Source organism: Gracilinanus agilis, chromosome 5, assembly GCF_016433145.1.
Source record: "Gracilinanus agilis isolate LMUSP501 chromosome 5, AgileGrace, whole genome shotgun sequence".
Lineage (NCBI taxonomy): Eukaryota > Metazoa > Chordata > Mammalia > Didelphimorphia > Didelphidae > Gracilinanus > Gracilinanus agilis.
Window position 1 is genome coordinate 223,411,499 of NC_058134.1, and position 13,240 is coordinate 223,424,738.

A 13,240-nucleotide genomic window follows, 5' to 3' on the forward strand; every position below is an offset into this window, starting at 1 on the left:
CAGTAGGAGTGTGCGGGTTCACCTTGTGCAGATTTGGGGCTCGGGTCCTCAGGGCCTCACTTGGTGCACCCCAGATCCTGCCCCACGGACGGGCCAGCGTCATGCTTCTCAAACACCTTACTTGACCTGGAGCCAGAGAACAGCCTCGCCTGTGGCCCATGTTTTCTGCCCCACAAACAAAAGTGGATTCAAGCACTCTTGTTAGGAAACGGGCCACAATTAAGTGGCCGGTAATAGGCATTCCTGGTCCTGGCCTGCAGGTCTCCTGAGAGTCCCCTCCCAATTTACCTCTCGCCGGCCGTTTAGCTTGATAACGACTCCAAACCCACTCCCTCGTTTTCAAGGGGGGCTTCTTTCTTGTGTGCACCGTGAACGCCGGGCACGATCGACACACACAGACTTAATGATGGGGCTGTAACGAGCCGGCAGTCATGCAAACACCAGCCTGGCCTTTTGACAAAGAAGCATGTTAGAGACCTATTCACCTCCCTCTAATTGACTGCCGAAGAATAGTTCCGATCCTTTTATGTAACATGATTTTGTTCTATGATTAGAAAAGAAGAAAAGAGAAGGGGTGGGGGTGGGGGGAGAGAACACTCCCCTGCACCGGCGCCTCCTTCCATCGCCCCCTGATTAATTCTGCGTTTTTAATGAGCGTGGTTGCTATTTAGCCAGGTTCGGTTACATCCTTGTTTTGTTGACTTCTGTTCAATGTCTAACAAAAACGGAGCTGGGATAATTGGGAATCATTTCATCAGCAATGGGATTCTTGCTATTAATATAAGGTTGGCTTGGAAAAAGAGCTCTGACATTTTTAAATTAGGCATTTAATATTTAATTCTTCCTAACATTTGTAAGATGGGAAGTTGGTATATAAATAAAACATCTTAATGAATGCCGAGCTTCTTTTCAACAACGCCCCATCAAAAAACGAGGCCTCCGTTGAATCCAGAAGGCACGAGGCTGTCTATGCTTTGGTTGAAACTTGGGGTTTGAGAGATGAGCTTAATTTGAGAATCGAGTCCCGGGGCCATTTTGAAATAGAGGACCGAAATACGCACATTTAGAGAATGACAGGAATATCTATGGCGACCTCTGAGGAATGATGCCACGGCAACAACTGGGGGGCTGCTTTTCAGTTCCCATCTCGAAACGAAGAGGCTTTGTGACTAATTCCTATCTTCTAACGGCCGGCAATGTGTGAAGTATGGTGTTAAGACAGCCAGTTGGGCCTGGGTGCCACAGCACAGTTTTCTAATCGAATCTAGCATACATTGATTAAGTGCCTGCTACGTACATGCCACTGTGCTAGGAACATGAAACCCAAACCAAAATGGTGCCTGCCCTCGAGAAGCTGACCTTCCATCTCGGACACTTAGTAGCTGGGGGACCCTGGACAAGTCACGGGCCTTCTGGGCACTTCCGTTTTCTCATCTATAAAATGAGGGGGTTGGACGTGACTTCCTCCGGGGTTCCTTCCAGTTCTAAATAGATGAGCCTGCCATCGAGGAGGAAGAGCGCTAAGAGTCGGAGAGATCAGGAGAAACTTCTAATGGCTGTGGTCCTCGCGCAGAGACGCCAAGGCCAGGGGCTGGAGAGGGAGGGAGAAAGAGGAGAGATACCGGGAGCTCCCACTGGCACGCAGGACATTTCCACAGAAGATTTTAAGCTCCAGACGAGCTTCCCTTTCCGGGCTTCCAGGCTCTTCTCTTTCTTGACCGTTGCTCAGCACGGGCTCTCGGAACACAAACGATCCTTCGAATGCTGACCTTTTCCTCCTTCTTCCTCGTCCAGCTGAAGAGGCGCCGCACGCTCACGGCGCCACACCAAGACCCCAGTGTTTCTGAAGGAGCTGATGAAGCCACTGTCCCTTCTGCTTTCCGAGGCCGGCCATCTCAGGAGACAGACACGCCGTCTGTTGGCTGGCCTCTATTTGAGAGCGCACCGGCTTGGTGGGGCTGGTCCCCCGCTGCACAACTGCCAGAGCCTTTCCAGAACCCAGAACTGCTGCCGCAGGAAGCCTCGAGTCTTCGATTTGGGGTCTCCTTGGAGCTTGGCTCCACACACTGGGAAGGGAGCAGAGGAATGCAAATACATGCTCGGAGGGAGGTGGGGATACAGAAATGGCTGATGTAACGACATCGATAAAACATATGAAAAAAGAAAAGGGGAAAAAATAAAAATCAGCACACTCGCTGGCACCTGGGAATAAGGCAATGGCAGCACTGACTATGCATACTCTTACCCTGATTGGTGAAACTTAGGAGATGAAGAAGGAAAGCAACCAAGTGAGCAAACATCCAGCGCAGATTATCCTCTTTGAAGTTTCTCTACTGCTGAGAGAGCTCTTCCAGCTGAGGTTGGAAATCAGAGCTCATGGCAGCCAGGGGATGCATCCTGGTGGGTGGCACACAGGGTCCAAGACTTACCGAGCTCCAACAGCACTGGGTTGGCAGAGACCTCCAAGGTCATCCCATCCAAACCCCTCATTTGACACACACAGACAAGGGATGCCTAACGCCACACGGGGAGTAGTGGCAGGGCCAGGACCAGAGGTCCAGGCTTCCAGATTCTCATTCCAACACCCTTTCCACCACACACAGTGTCTCAGGGTCCTCGGAGATCATCTAGTCCAATTCCCTCAGTTTGCAGAGGAGGAACTTTAGAGACCTCTAGTTGGCAGAAATCAATCGCTAAAACAACAAATCTTTACTAAATACCCAGTAGGTGCCAGGCACTGCATAGGTGGTGGGGATACAGAGACAAAGAATGAGGCAATTCCTATTCTCCAAGGAGCTCACATTCTAAAAGGAAATTATATATTTCAAACTAATGACATGCAAAGACCAATTCCTTCTCAAACTAATTCTCCTTCCCAAGCAATCTACATGTCTCAGAATAAAATGACTCAGCCTATCGCTAGCCTTCTCTTTAAAATCTAACTTTGAATATTTAAAAATTGCTATAAATATTGTAGTCATTTCTATTATTTACATTAAATAAGTTTTTATGGTGAACTTTAGTGATATCAAGTAACGTGTTTTCATATATAGAAGAGAAAAAAAGGATTGCCTACGAAACCATGAATCAAATTGAAAGGGCCAGCACCAATCCTGCGTTTCCTCCTTGTCTGTGTTCCCTTTTGAAGTTCCTCAAGGCTCACTTTACAACCTCACCTTCTCCCGGCCTGATCTGGTGTCATTTTCTGTAATAATTCTGGTCTATAAGCTCTCCTCTCTAGAATGGATTCCATTAAGTAAAGAATGTTTAAAACCACTAGGAGATGGATGGGGGGTGGATGGGGAGGAGGAGGCGTTTCTACATGCACCTGAGAAGTGTTTGCTGCCCCATCTTTGAGTCTGAACATGGTCACAGAGTTGGAAACTGAACCTCAGAAAGATGGAGAAACTTGCCCAAAGTTCCCACAGCTAGTCAGTGTCAGAGCTGGGATACGAACCCAGGCCGTCAGAGTCCAGCGTGATATAGTGCAGAGAGCATCTGTTTTCAACAGAAAGGATAGATTTTACTGAAAGAATAAAATGCTGAAGATCAACCCATACAACCCTCAATAAGTACTTGACCCGCATGTAAGGAGGAGGGGAGTTTCTGCGGGAATCGGGGGATGGCAGGGAGGGGAGGGGGTCATTGTCAACAGAGGAAGCTGCCACCCAAACATTATGAGGTGCCTGGCAGAAGAGCTCCAGGAGATGACTGAGGGTCAGGATGGAGGTGAGCAGGGATGGGAAGCCAATAAATCTCCATCGGTGGGGATGGGCATTTCAGAACAAAGATTTTGATGGTACAATGTGTTCATGAGTCCACCTTGACTTAACTTTGTGGCTCCTCTAGTTCCCAGGACAGGGTTCCGCACACAGAAGGTGCCTCATAAATGCCTGTCCTATTTGGTTCATTTTAATCCAATGATTGAAGCATTTATTAAGTGCCTGCTGTATTCCAGGCACTGTGCCAGACACTAGGGCTACAAAGGCCAAATTAAAACAGTCCCTGCCTTTGAGGAGCCTACATTCTACTGGGCTAAAAGCATTTATGTGTGAGGCCCTGGGGTTGATACCTCTGATGGGCATACAACATGCACTTACCCAAAATGAAGGCAAAAACAGAGGGGAGGAGGACTAGGTGAGGGATAGTTATTATTGCCAGGCCAAATGGCGACCCTTGGCTGGGATGATAAAATGGCACAGCACTTTCAAGATCAAAAAGAGAGGGGGTAAAAAGAAAACACTTAAGGGACCCTCAGAAAGGCCAATGGCTTTCCTTTTGGTTCATTTACTCTGGAAACCCATCGGTCTCGCCACTTTTTTTTTTCTGCAGGGGGTGGGCAAGAAGCAGAGTTAGGGGTTGTAGTCAAGGCAAATACAATTAGATTATCCACACTGGCTTTGCTGTCACCCCACATCAACCTTGTTCCTGATTGAGCTGTAGGTGACCTTTTAATCGCTTGGCTTCAGAAAGGGCAAGAGTTATTGAGACAGAAGGCCTCCCCTCCCTTTGGCACCTGGGCCATCTCAGCTAAAAGAGAAAGCACCTAATGACTTGGTTGGTTGGGGTCTTCTCCTGTAGGCCTTGAGATGGTAAATAGAGCGGCTGCAAATCTAACAAGAGGCACGCACGGCAAGGATCAAAGGAGCCATTCATCGGATAAGAGTCTGTAGGCAGAGAAATAGTTCCCCCTCCCCTCCACAAAGGAAACTTTTGAGGGCGTTTAGATCTCCAACCTGCCTAGAACGTTTGCTAGGGGAACACCATGATCTCCAAATTGGGGAATCAGCCCATGCATATCCATTAATCCATGGGGTGTGTGGCATTCTTGGGGTGATGAGATTTACGGAGTGCAAGCTAGATCGCTGGCTTTCACGCTTGCCCGGCCCCTCTGCCTTGCCTGACTCCCTAGGCCCTTGGCACCAACAAAGGTAGGAGAGTGGCTAACTTGGCAAGGGGAGGGGGGTAAACATGGGCCTTGCTTGCTGCAACGCCCTGGGAACTCAGCGGAGAAGCAGGAGACTAAATGATCAGCTTCACGAGGGCAGCGTCTAGACCTAGGAAGAAAGGCGCTACCCCTTACTGCCAGCTTGGAGGCAGGATCGAGAACTCTCTTTGTGCAGAGCCCACAGGGGTTACTCGGCCATCTTTTTGATCAGTGCTTTAGGAAATACTCAGTGTCCCTGGAAGGCACAACACCCCAGTGAAGTCCAACCTTTCTCTGCCTCCCTTTTCCCATCTAGAAAACCAAGATGGCAGTCGCTGGCTCAAAGGGCCAACCTGCCCTAACAGGCCAATGAAAGTGATGAGGATGTCATCAGAACACCTTGGGAGAAAGACACCAGAGTTCAACAGCCAGGGGGCTTCTGATTCTCCATTCTACTCAAGCTTGAAATCATTTTTCTGTAGCTAAACTTTCATTCGGAGCACCAACAACTGAAGACCTTAAAACCTAAAGAATACAGCAGAGACAACTAGCTCATGAGGAGTAGTTTCAACCTTGGTGATCTTCCCAAACGATATCCCCTGTAGCTGGTCCCACTGTGTGCAGGATTATTCCTGGGTTTGTTTGTTTTTTTTTTTTTCCCTCCCATTATTATTCATCTTTTAGTTTTGAGGCCAACTGATGAATAACTATCCGAAACAGACTCTATATGGACCCCGTGATGAGCCACCAGAGAGCTGGTACACTAGTACTAACCTCCAGGTCACTTCTGCCTTTCCTCTTACGTCCCCGGCTTTATAGGACCCACCAAGTGATGATGCCTGCATCCTGGTTTCCACGGGGCGTTCTGAGTTGCAGCACTCTCAGGGCCACTGACTCCAGGAACAGCCTTATCTGAAATCTCACCCTCATGAGGACTGGATCCTTCAAGGCTCCGCTCCCCCAGCAGAGCCTCTAGAAGGTCCTATGCTAAGGTGGCAAGGCATTGAGTCATAAGCAGGTGACTGACCCTGGCAGACCAGCTTCACCAGGGTGGGAGAGACTCATCATCACCAGAAAGCTGTCCACCAGGTCATGGATTTCTTTGGCCACAGCAACTCACAAAAGCTATTTACTAAAGCACAGAAAAAGCTGAAATCTGTACCAGTGGAGAAAATGCTGATAAAACCCGAGATCCCTGAAGTATTTAGAGTTAGCACCCTCTAAGGAAGATCCTTTAGTGGTTGTAGTCTCAACATCAGATGTAAAAACTCAAAATTAAACGTTATGATTGGAGGGGGGAGGGGAACTACTAATGATTAGCAAAAGCATTGGCTCCAACGTTGGCTCCTTCTGAAAACTGACAGGCTCAGATCAGTGAATGCTCCATTAAGCCACCTTCGCACACCAAATAAAAGTGGCAAGAAGGTATATCCACTATAGGCAGGGAATGGGAAGCCTTGTCCAATTTCATTGTTTATTTGGGCTCTCTCCCTCTTTTTCCAATGGTTATGTCAGTCAGGGGTTTTTAATATAGGTGGGGGTCTCAGAGGGAATCAATGAGTTAGCATGGGGAAAAAAACGACCTCTTTATTTCAACATCATTGGTTGTATTCCTCTGTGTTTTATTTTATGCATTTAAAAACATGGTTCTGAGAAGAGGTCCTTAGGTCTCTACAGACTGACTGCCCAAGGGGTCCAGGACCCAAAAAAAGGTGAAAAACTCTCTAGGTTTCTGCTCATCTATTTATGTATGTTGTATTCACGATGTAGAATGTAAGCACCTTGAGGGCAGGGGCTGGTTTTTTTTTCCGCTTTTTTTTTTTAATTTTTATTTTTTTAAATAAACCCAATGCACAGCAGGGGCTTAATAAATGCTTGTCGGATCAGCTTGGATCCAGCAATAGCAGGTCTGAAAAGCCACAAGGGCCAAGAGAGATGTGGCCACCTTGTCCCCATTCAACATGGAAGACTATGGCAATCCCAAGGGCGCTCTTGAAAAGAGGCAAAGAAAATAGACGAATTAAAAAACCAAAAAAACAAAAACAACCCCGGTGGGAAAACAAGCCCAGATGGGAATACAATACCTGGAAAGTTTATCAAGCATGTTGACAAGCTTCATGGCTTCGTATTCCTTTTGTTCTTCCGTCATTTCATCTATGGGGTTTGGCATGGGTTCCTCTAAGTGACCAGTGATAAGATTAATGCTATGAAAAGAAAAAAAGGTTATGCTGTATGCTTCCAAAGAATGCTCTTTCAATACTTTCTCTGGGCCATGTGATGAAAGTTGAATTTTTACAAGAAAGAGTCTAACAGCTAAAGACTATGGAAGTGATTCCCATGTTAACTCCAGGAGCCATTTCAGGATGACTCTCAAGATAGGGCCATGCTCTCTCTAAGAGAGCTTAAAAAAAAAAAAAAGACCAAAAAACTCCTGTGCGGGAGTTGGCAAGTGAGCTTCCATGGCTAGATGAGAAAAATCAAGACTGACTGGCCTCCAGGGGTAGAAATTGTGTGGCTATTTGCTAAGGCACACATTGTAATGGAATTGGGGCCATTATAAAATATCATCATGGATGCACAAGTCTTGTTCCTAAGGAGACAATTCATCTCACAGAAGAGAGAAAGGAGGTTTGGTTTTGTGATACAACATAAAATATAAACATTAAAAAGCACACTGGAAATTAGAAAGGAAGCAATGAATTGGGAAAAAATCTTTAGAACTATGGAAGTGATTCCCATGTTAACTCCAGGAGCCATTTCAGGATGACTCTCAAGATAGGGCCATGTTCTTTAGAACAAAAACCTCAGACAAAGGTCTAATTACTCAGATTTATAAGGAGCTAAATCAATTGTACAAAAAAATCAAGCCATTCCCCAATCGATAAATGAGTAAGGGACATAAATAGGCAATTTTCAGATAAAGAAATCAAAATTATCAATAAGCACAAGAAAAAGTGTTCTAAATCTCTTATAATTAGAGAAATGTGAATCAAAACAACTCTGAGGTATCACCTCACACCTATCAGATCAGCTAATATGACAGCAAAGGAAAGTAATAAATGTTGGAGGGGATGTCACAAAATTGGGACATTGATGCACTGCTGGTGGAGTTGTGAATTGATCCAACCATTCTGGAAGGCAATTTGGAACTATGCTCAAAGGGCTTTAAAAGATTGCCTGTCCTTTGATCCAGTCATACCACTGCTGGGTTTATACCCAAAAGAGATAATAAGAAAAAAGACTTGTACAAAAACATTTATAGCCACCCTCTTCGTGGTGGCAAAAAATTGGAAAATGAGGGGATGCCCTTCAACTGGGGAATGGTTGAACAAATTGTGCTATCTGTTGGTGATGGAATTCTATTGTGCTGAAAGGAATAATGAACTGGAGGAATTCCAGGTGAACTGGAATGACCTCCAGGAATTGATGCAGAGCAAAAGGAGCAGAAGAACCAGGAGAATGTTGTACACAGAGACTGATATACTGTGGTACAATTGAATGTAATGGACTTCTGTACTAGCAGCAATGCAATGACCCAGGACAATTTTGAGGGACATATGAGAAAGATGCTATCCACATCCAGAGAAAGAACTGTGGGAGCAGAAACACAGAAGAAAAACAACTGCTTGATCATATGGTTTTATGGTGATATGATCAGGGATGTAGACTGTAAACGTGCAAATATCAATAATATAGAAATAGGTCTTGATCTATGATACATGTAAAAACCAGTGGAATTGCTTATTGACTACAGGAGGGAGGTGGGAGGAGGGGAGGGAAATAACATGAATCATGTAACCATGTAAAAAACAGTCTAAATTAATCAAATAAATAAATAAACTTAATTAAAAAAACACACACACACTAGAAAATGACAACAGAGAGTCCACAATCAGGAAATGAGAGAATGCCCACTTGTCATCCTAGAGGATAAATTCATTAAATCTATCACTTCAAAGGAAAGCAGAGAGCAATCAATATTTAGTACAAGAAAAAAGCAGAATAGGTTTTAGTATGTTTAATTGAAATCAGGGGGAAAAAATAGCATACAATTTCTCAGGAGGCAGGTAAAATATTCAAGTTTTTTTTTTTTGGGGGGGGGGGTCATTTTATATGGCATTTAAGCTTGAAGCCTAGGTCTACTCCTAGGCTGAGTGCCTTCTTTTAGCACCAATTAACAGGTCTACTAGATCTCAGTCCCAGTATTTTTTCAAACTGGGAGGGAGCTTACTCCAAGCTTTTCATTTTACACAATGGCAGCCTTAAGCCTAAAACTGGGGAGGTCTTTCCCTAAATCACACAAATAAGCAAAAGTACCTCTTGAACTTGAACTCTAGTTACCCTCCTACTACACCAAAGACTAGGCTTTTTTTTTTTTAAACCTTTACCTTCTGTCTCAAAATCAATTCTGTGTGTTAGTTCATAGGCAGACGAGGGTAGGGGCTAGGTAACGGGGGGTAAGGGTTAAGTGACTTGCCCAGGATCACAGAACTAGAGAGTGTCTGAGGCTGGATTTGAACCCATGACCTCCTGTCTCTGAGCCTGGCACTCTATCTAATGAGTCACCCAGATAGCTGTCCCCGCTAGGCTCCTTTTTTAGGGGGTAGAAAATAAAGAGATGTAATTCTTGTGCAATAAGCCTCCAGCTTTATTTGAGGGCTTGGGCAGCCAACAGAAAGCTACACAGTGCTATGTTGGTTCAGCAGAGGTGGTTGATGACCATTATCTATCTTTGACAATAACTGGCAGGAAAACTATTGCCTAAGCTCCTTTCTTTCCTAATCAGGGCTTCTGTCTCTCGTAGTCCTGACCTGGGCCATAACCACTTCATCCTTCACCTTCGCATCTCCAGCCTCCACCCCCTGTAACTTCCCCTGAAGATATACCTGCAGAGAAGGCACAGAGAAGAGAAGAGCAGAGAGCTCCCGATCTTAACTGAGCTCACTGGGACCAGAAGCAGCTTTTAGAAATCTTTCTCACACAGAGCCCAAATGATCTCAAAACTTATTTTTTGGTTCAGTTGCCCCCCTTCCCCCAAAGATAAGAAATGGCCATCTTGCTGTCCTAGAGGTACTCTCTGGGTCCTTCAAGAAGTCATTTCAGGGTGTCCAATAAGAACAGTGAATCCAGAAGTCAGCTCTTCTTGAAGACAAGCGTTGGGAAAAGGGCCATATTTCCGGCCTGGATGTAGGGATTTTGTAAGGTAGTGCTAGAGAAGCAGTCAACTTCGACAATGGAAAATGTGGCTGCCATTTTTCTAATATCTGCTTAAACATACACGATATCAGCAGACAAGCTTCTCTCACTGGCTGAAAAGTCAAGTGAAACAAATAAATATCTTTAGAACTAGAGAACCTAGAGTCGGAAAGGGCCTTACAGACTATGGAGTTCAATCCCCTCATTTTACAGAGGAAGAAATTGAGGCTCAGAGAGGGCAAGAGTCAAACATATAGAATTATATGTATGGTGCAAGGAGGGGCCTTGGAGAAGAGTCAAGAGTTGAGTCAGGAGGACCCTGTCTCTGTCACCATCTCTGAAGTCCTCTGACTTCAAGTCAAGCTCACTCGGATACATCCCCTTCTCAGGCTATGCCCAGCAGTGGGGAGAGAAAGGAGAAGTGAGGCCTTAGGGAGGAAAAGTAGAGGAGTTGCAGTGTATTAAATAAAAAGAATACACTCATTTAGATTCATTGAAAAATGGCTGACTCTAAGCTTGGCTTTGAAGAAAGAGAATTCCTTTTCAAGCAAAGAAAATCCTGATTTTATAATCAGAAAAGTGACGGATGTTTCTCCCACAGTGGAACACAATTATCCCAATAGGGGATGTTGTCCTAGGGAGTCCGATCCATGAAAAAAAAAAGGATGTGTCATCCAGCTTCATTACTAGTAAACACTATGACACAATAGAGAAGACAGACAATGACGATGACGGAGGCTTGAATCAAGATCTATTTTGGGGTTCTGAAGAAACAAGAAGCCGGCTCAGTGGATAGAGAGAGCCAGGCCTAAAGATGGGAAGTCCTTGGTTCAAATCTGTATTCAGACCCTTCCTAGTTGTGTGACTCTGGGCAAGTCATAACTCCAATTGCTTAATCCATGCCAGTTTTCTCTTAGAACTGATAGGAAGGCAGAGGGTAAGGGTTAAAAAAGAAAAAAAAGACTATGGCTTTTCAGCCACTATAGAAATAATAATAATAGCTGACATTTAAATAATACTTTAAGTGTTCCAGACTTTTTCATACGTGATTTCATTTGAATGTCCTAGCTTACAGAGGGAGAATCTACAGCTAATCCTCTCCCTCTTTTAGAAGGGCTCTCTCACAGCCCCTGTAAAATAGGGACCAATATAACAGTTTGATGCAACAATCTGAGGTCTGAAAGAACTGGGGGAGGGTGGGAAAAAGCCTTGTGGCTGATGAGCCCATGCTCCACAGAAGAAGGAGAATGAGTTCTAATGAAAGTCTATTCAATTAGCTTTAGAAGAAGTGGATATAAAGTTCTAGGATATATGGAAAGAGCATGTAATTGTACCAAATAAACTGACTCATCAAAGGTTTAAAAAAAAAAGAATACCTACAATTATGATGTCTGATTAATGGTTCCCTATTTTGCTACAGAATGATAAATCTATTAAACAAAATTATGGAAAGTTCATAGTTCTCAGCCTGAAGAAACTTGACTCTAATGCAGAACACCTACCATAGCTGAACACACTAGCATGCAAAACACCAATGGTGGCAAAAAATTAAAATGGCAAAAAATTAAAATTCCAGGACTTAACAAGGGAAGTAGGGGTAAGGGTTGAGAGGGAGAACGCTGCAAAGCCAAAGGACTGAAAGCAAATGTCTCATGGGTTAAGGAGTCATTTTATTTTTTTAATAATATTTTGGTTTTTTCCTCAATTAGTGAAAAAAAATTTTTTAAACCATCTTTTTAAAAGTTTGAGCCAATTCTCATTCCTCCGCCAGCCCTCCCATGTTAAGGGTTGTTTTGAGTGCAAAAATAACTTCATTTTGACCTTGGCCTCACTGGAACCTCAAAAACGTGAGATAATAACTTATTACATTAAATTGCCAGGTTCCTGTATTAAATTAAAATCCCATAACAGCATGCATTGGTACCAACCCCAATTTAATGTAACAGAAAGGCTTCTAAACCTCAGAAGATGGGAGGTTTTGGGGAAGCGATAGTCCATAAAGCAAAAAACACAGAATTTGGAGGACTGGCCCTTGCAAGTTTGCTCAGTGGAGTTTACAACTTATAGGTAGCCTAGTATAAACATTCTAATTTTAAAAAATGGTCTTAACCTAGTTAGGCAGCATGGTAGAGAAAGAGCTGAGACTAAGAAGACCTGGGTTCTAATGCCATCTCAAACACATATTCTTTGGGTGACTCTACACACTTCTCAGTCCTCCAGACAACTCTCTGTTCAAAGTACATTACAGAGGAGGTACTGACTTGCATGGGTAGATGGAATTCCCTCATCTAGGAGGTTCCATATCCCCCTGAAATCACAGATCTAGTCCCTATCCCTGGCCTAAGTAGAGGTTGCCTGGAAGAGTACAAGACAGCAATTTGCAGAAAACACAAAAGTTTGATTAAATTGTACAAGAAAAAAAGGTTTTAACCCAAGATTAACATAGTGAGACAGAGATCAAAGTTATACTGGATCACCTCCACAACATGAGCCAGATCCTCCCAGAAGCTCTTCCAGAATTTCCAGCTTCAGTTAGAATTTAGAATTTGTCGCTTCTTTCCAACGCACAACCCAAAGCTTCTGGGGAAAATTTTAGATGTTTGGACTGGCCAGACACACACACACACCAAAAGCCTGTGTGGCATGTTGTTTGAGCATTGATTCTTCTAAGTCTGTGATTTCTGCAAGTGTGCCAACAGCAGAAGGCTGGCTTCCAGTCCATTAAATACATTTATTTTGACACAAAAAGGATTGCTGCGATATTAACTGTCCCCCGTAGCATGAATGTAAGCTTCATACAATTCGGGGTCTCGGATTCCTCTAAAGGATTACAGGTTACCTTGGTGCACTAATCAGAATCCACTTACATTTTTGACAACTGGGTTGGGGCCAAATGGAGGGATGGACAGCTTCCCTACCTCTGCTCACACTAGCAACTGTGGGGAATAAATGGACAGTATAAGAAAATCAGCAATGTTTGCTCTTCGGAGATTGAGGGAGGAGGGGACAAGGGGCACCTTGTGGGTAGAGGGATAATCGATTCTACCCAAGACTGACTTTATAAGCTTAATTAGGTTGGCAAAGCTCTGTGGGGCATCAACAAAATTTTCATTTCCC

At 44.2% G+C, this 13,240-nt stretch overlaps 1 protein-coding gene across 2 annotated transcripts in view; it reads right to left on the minus strand.

Moving 5' to 3' along the window:
• RIC8B (RIC8 guanine nucleotide exchange factor B) overlaps positions 1-13,240 on the minus strand; it is a 104,619-nt gene that overhangs the window by 4,733 nt on the left and 86,646 nt on the right. The window contains exons 9-10 of one of the 2 annotated variants that reach the window (XM_044679484.1): positions 7,012-7,131; positions 3,458-3,498 (exon numbers count right to left, since the gene is read on the minus strand). In XM_044679484.1, the coding sequence (XP_044535419.1) occupies positions 3,458-3,498; positions 7,012-7,131 (161 nt within the window). The remainder of the gene's footprint in view (positions 1-3,457; positions 3,499-7,011; positions 7,132-13,240) is intronic. The other variant, XM_044679482.1, reaches the window with a different exon arrangement.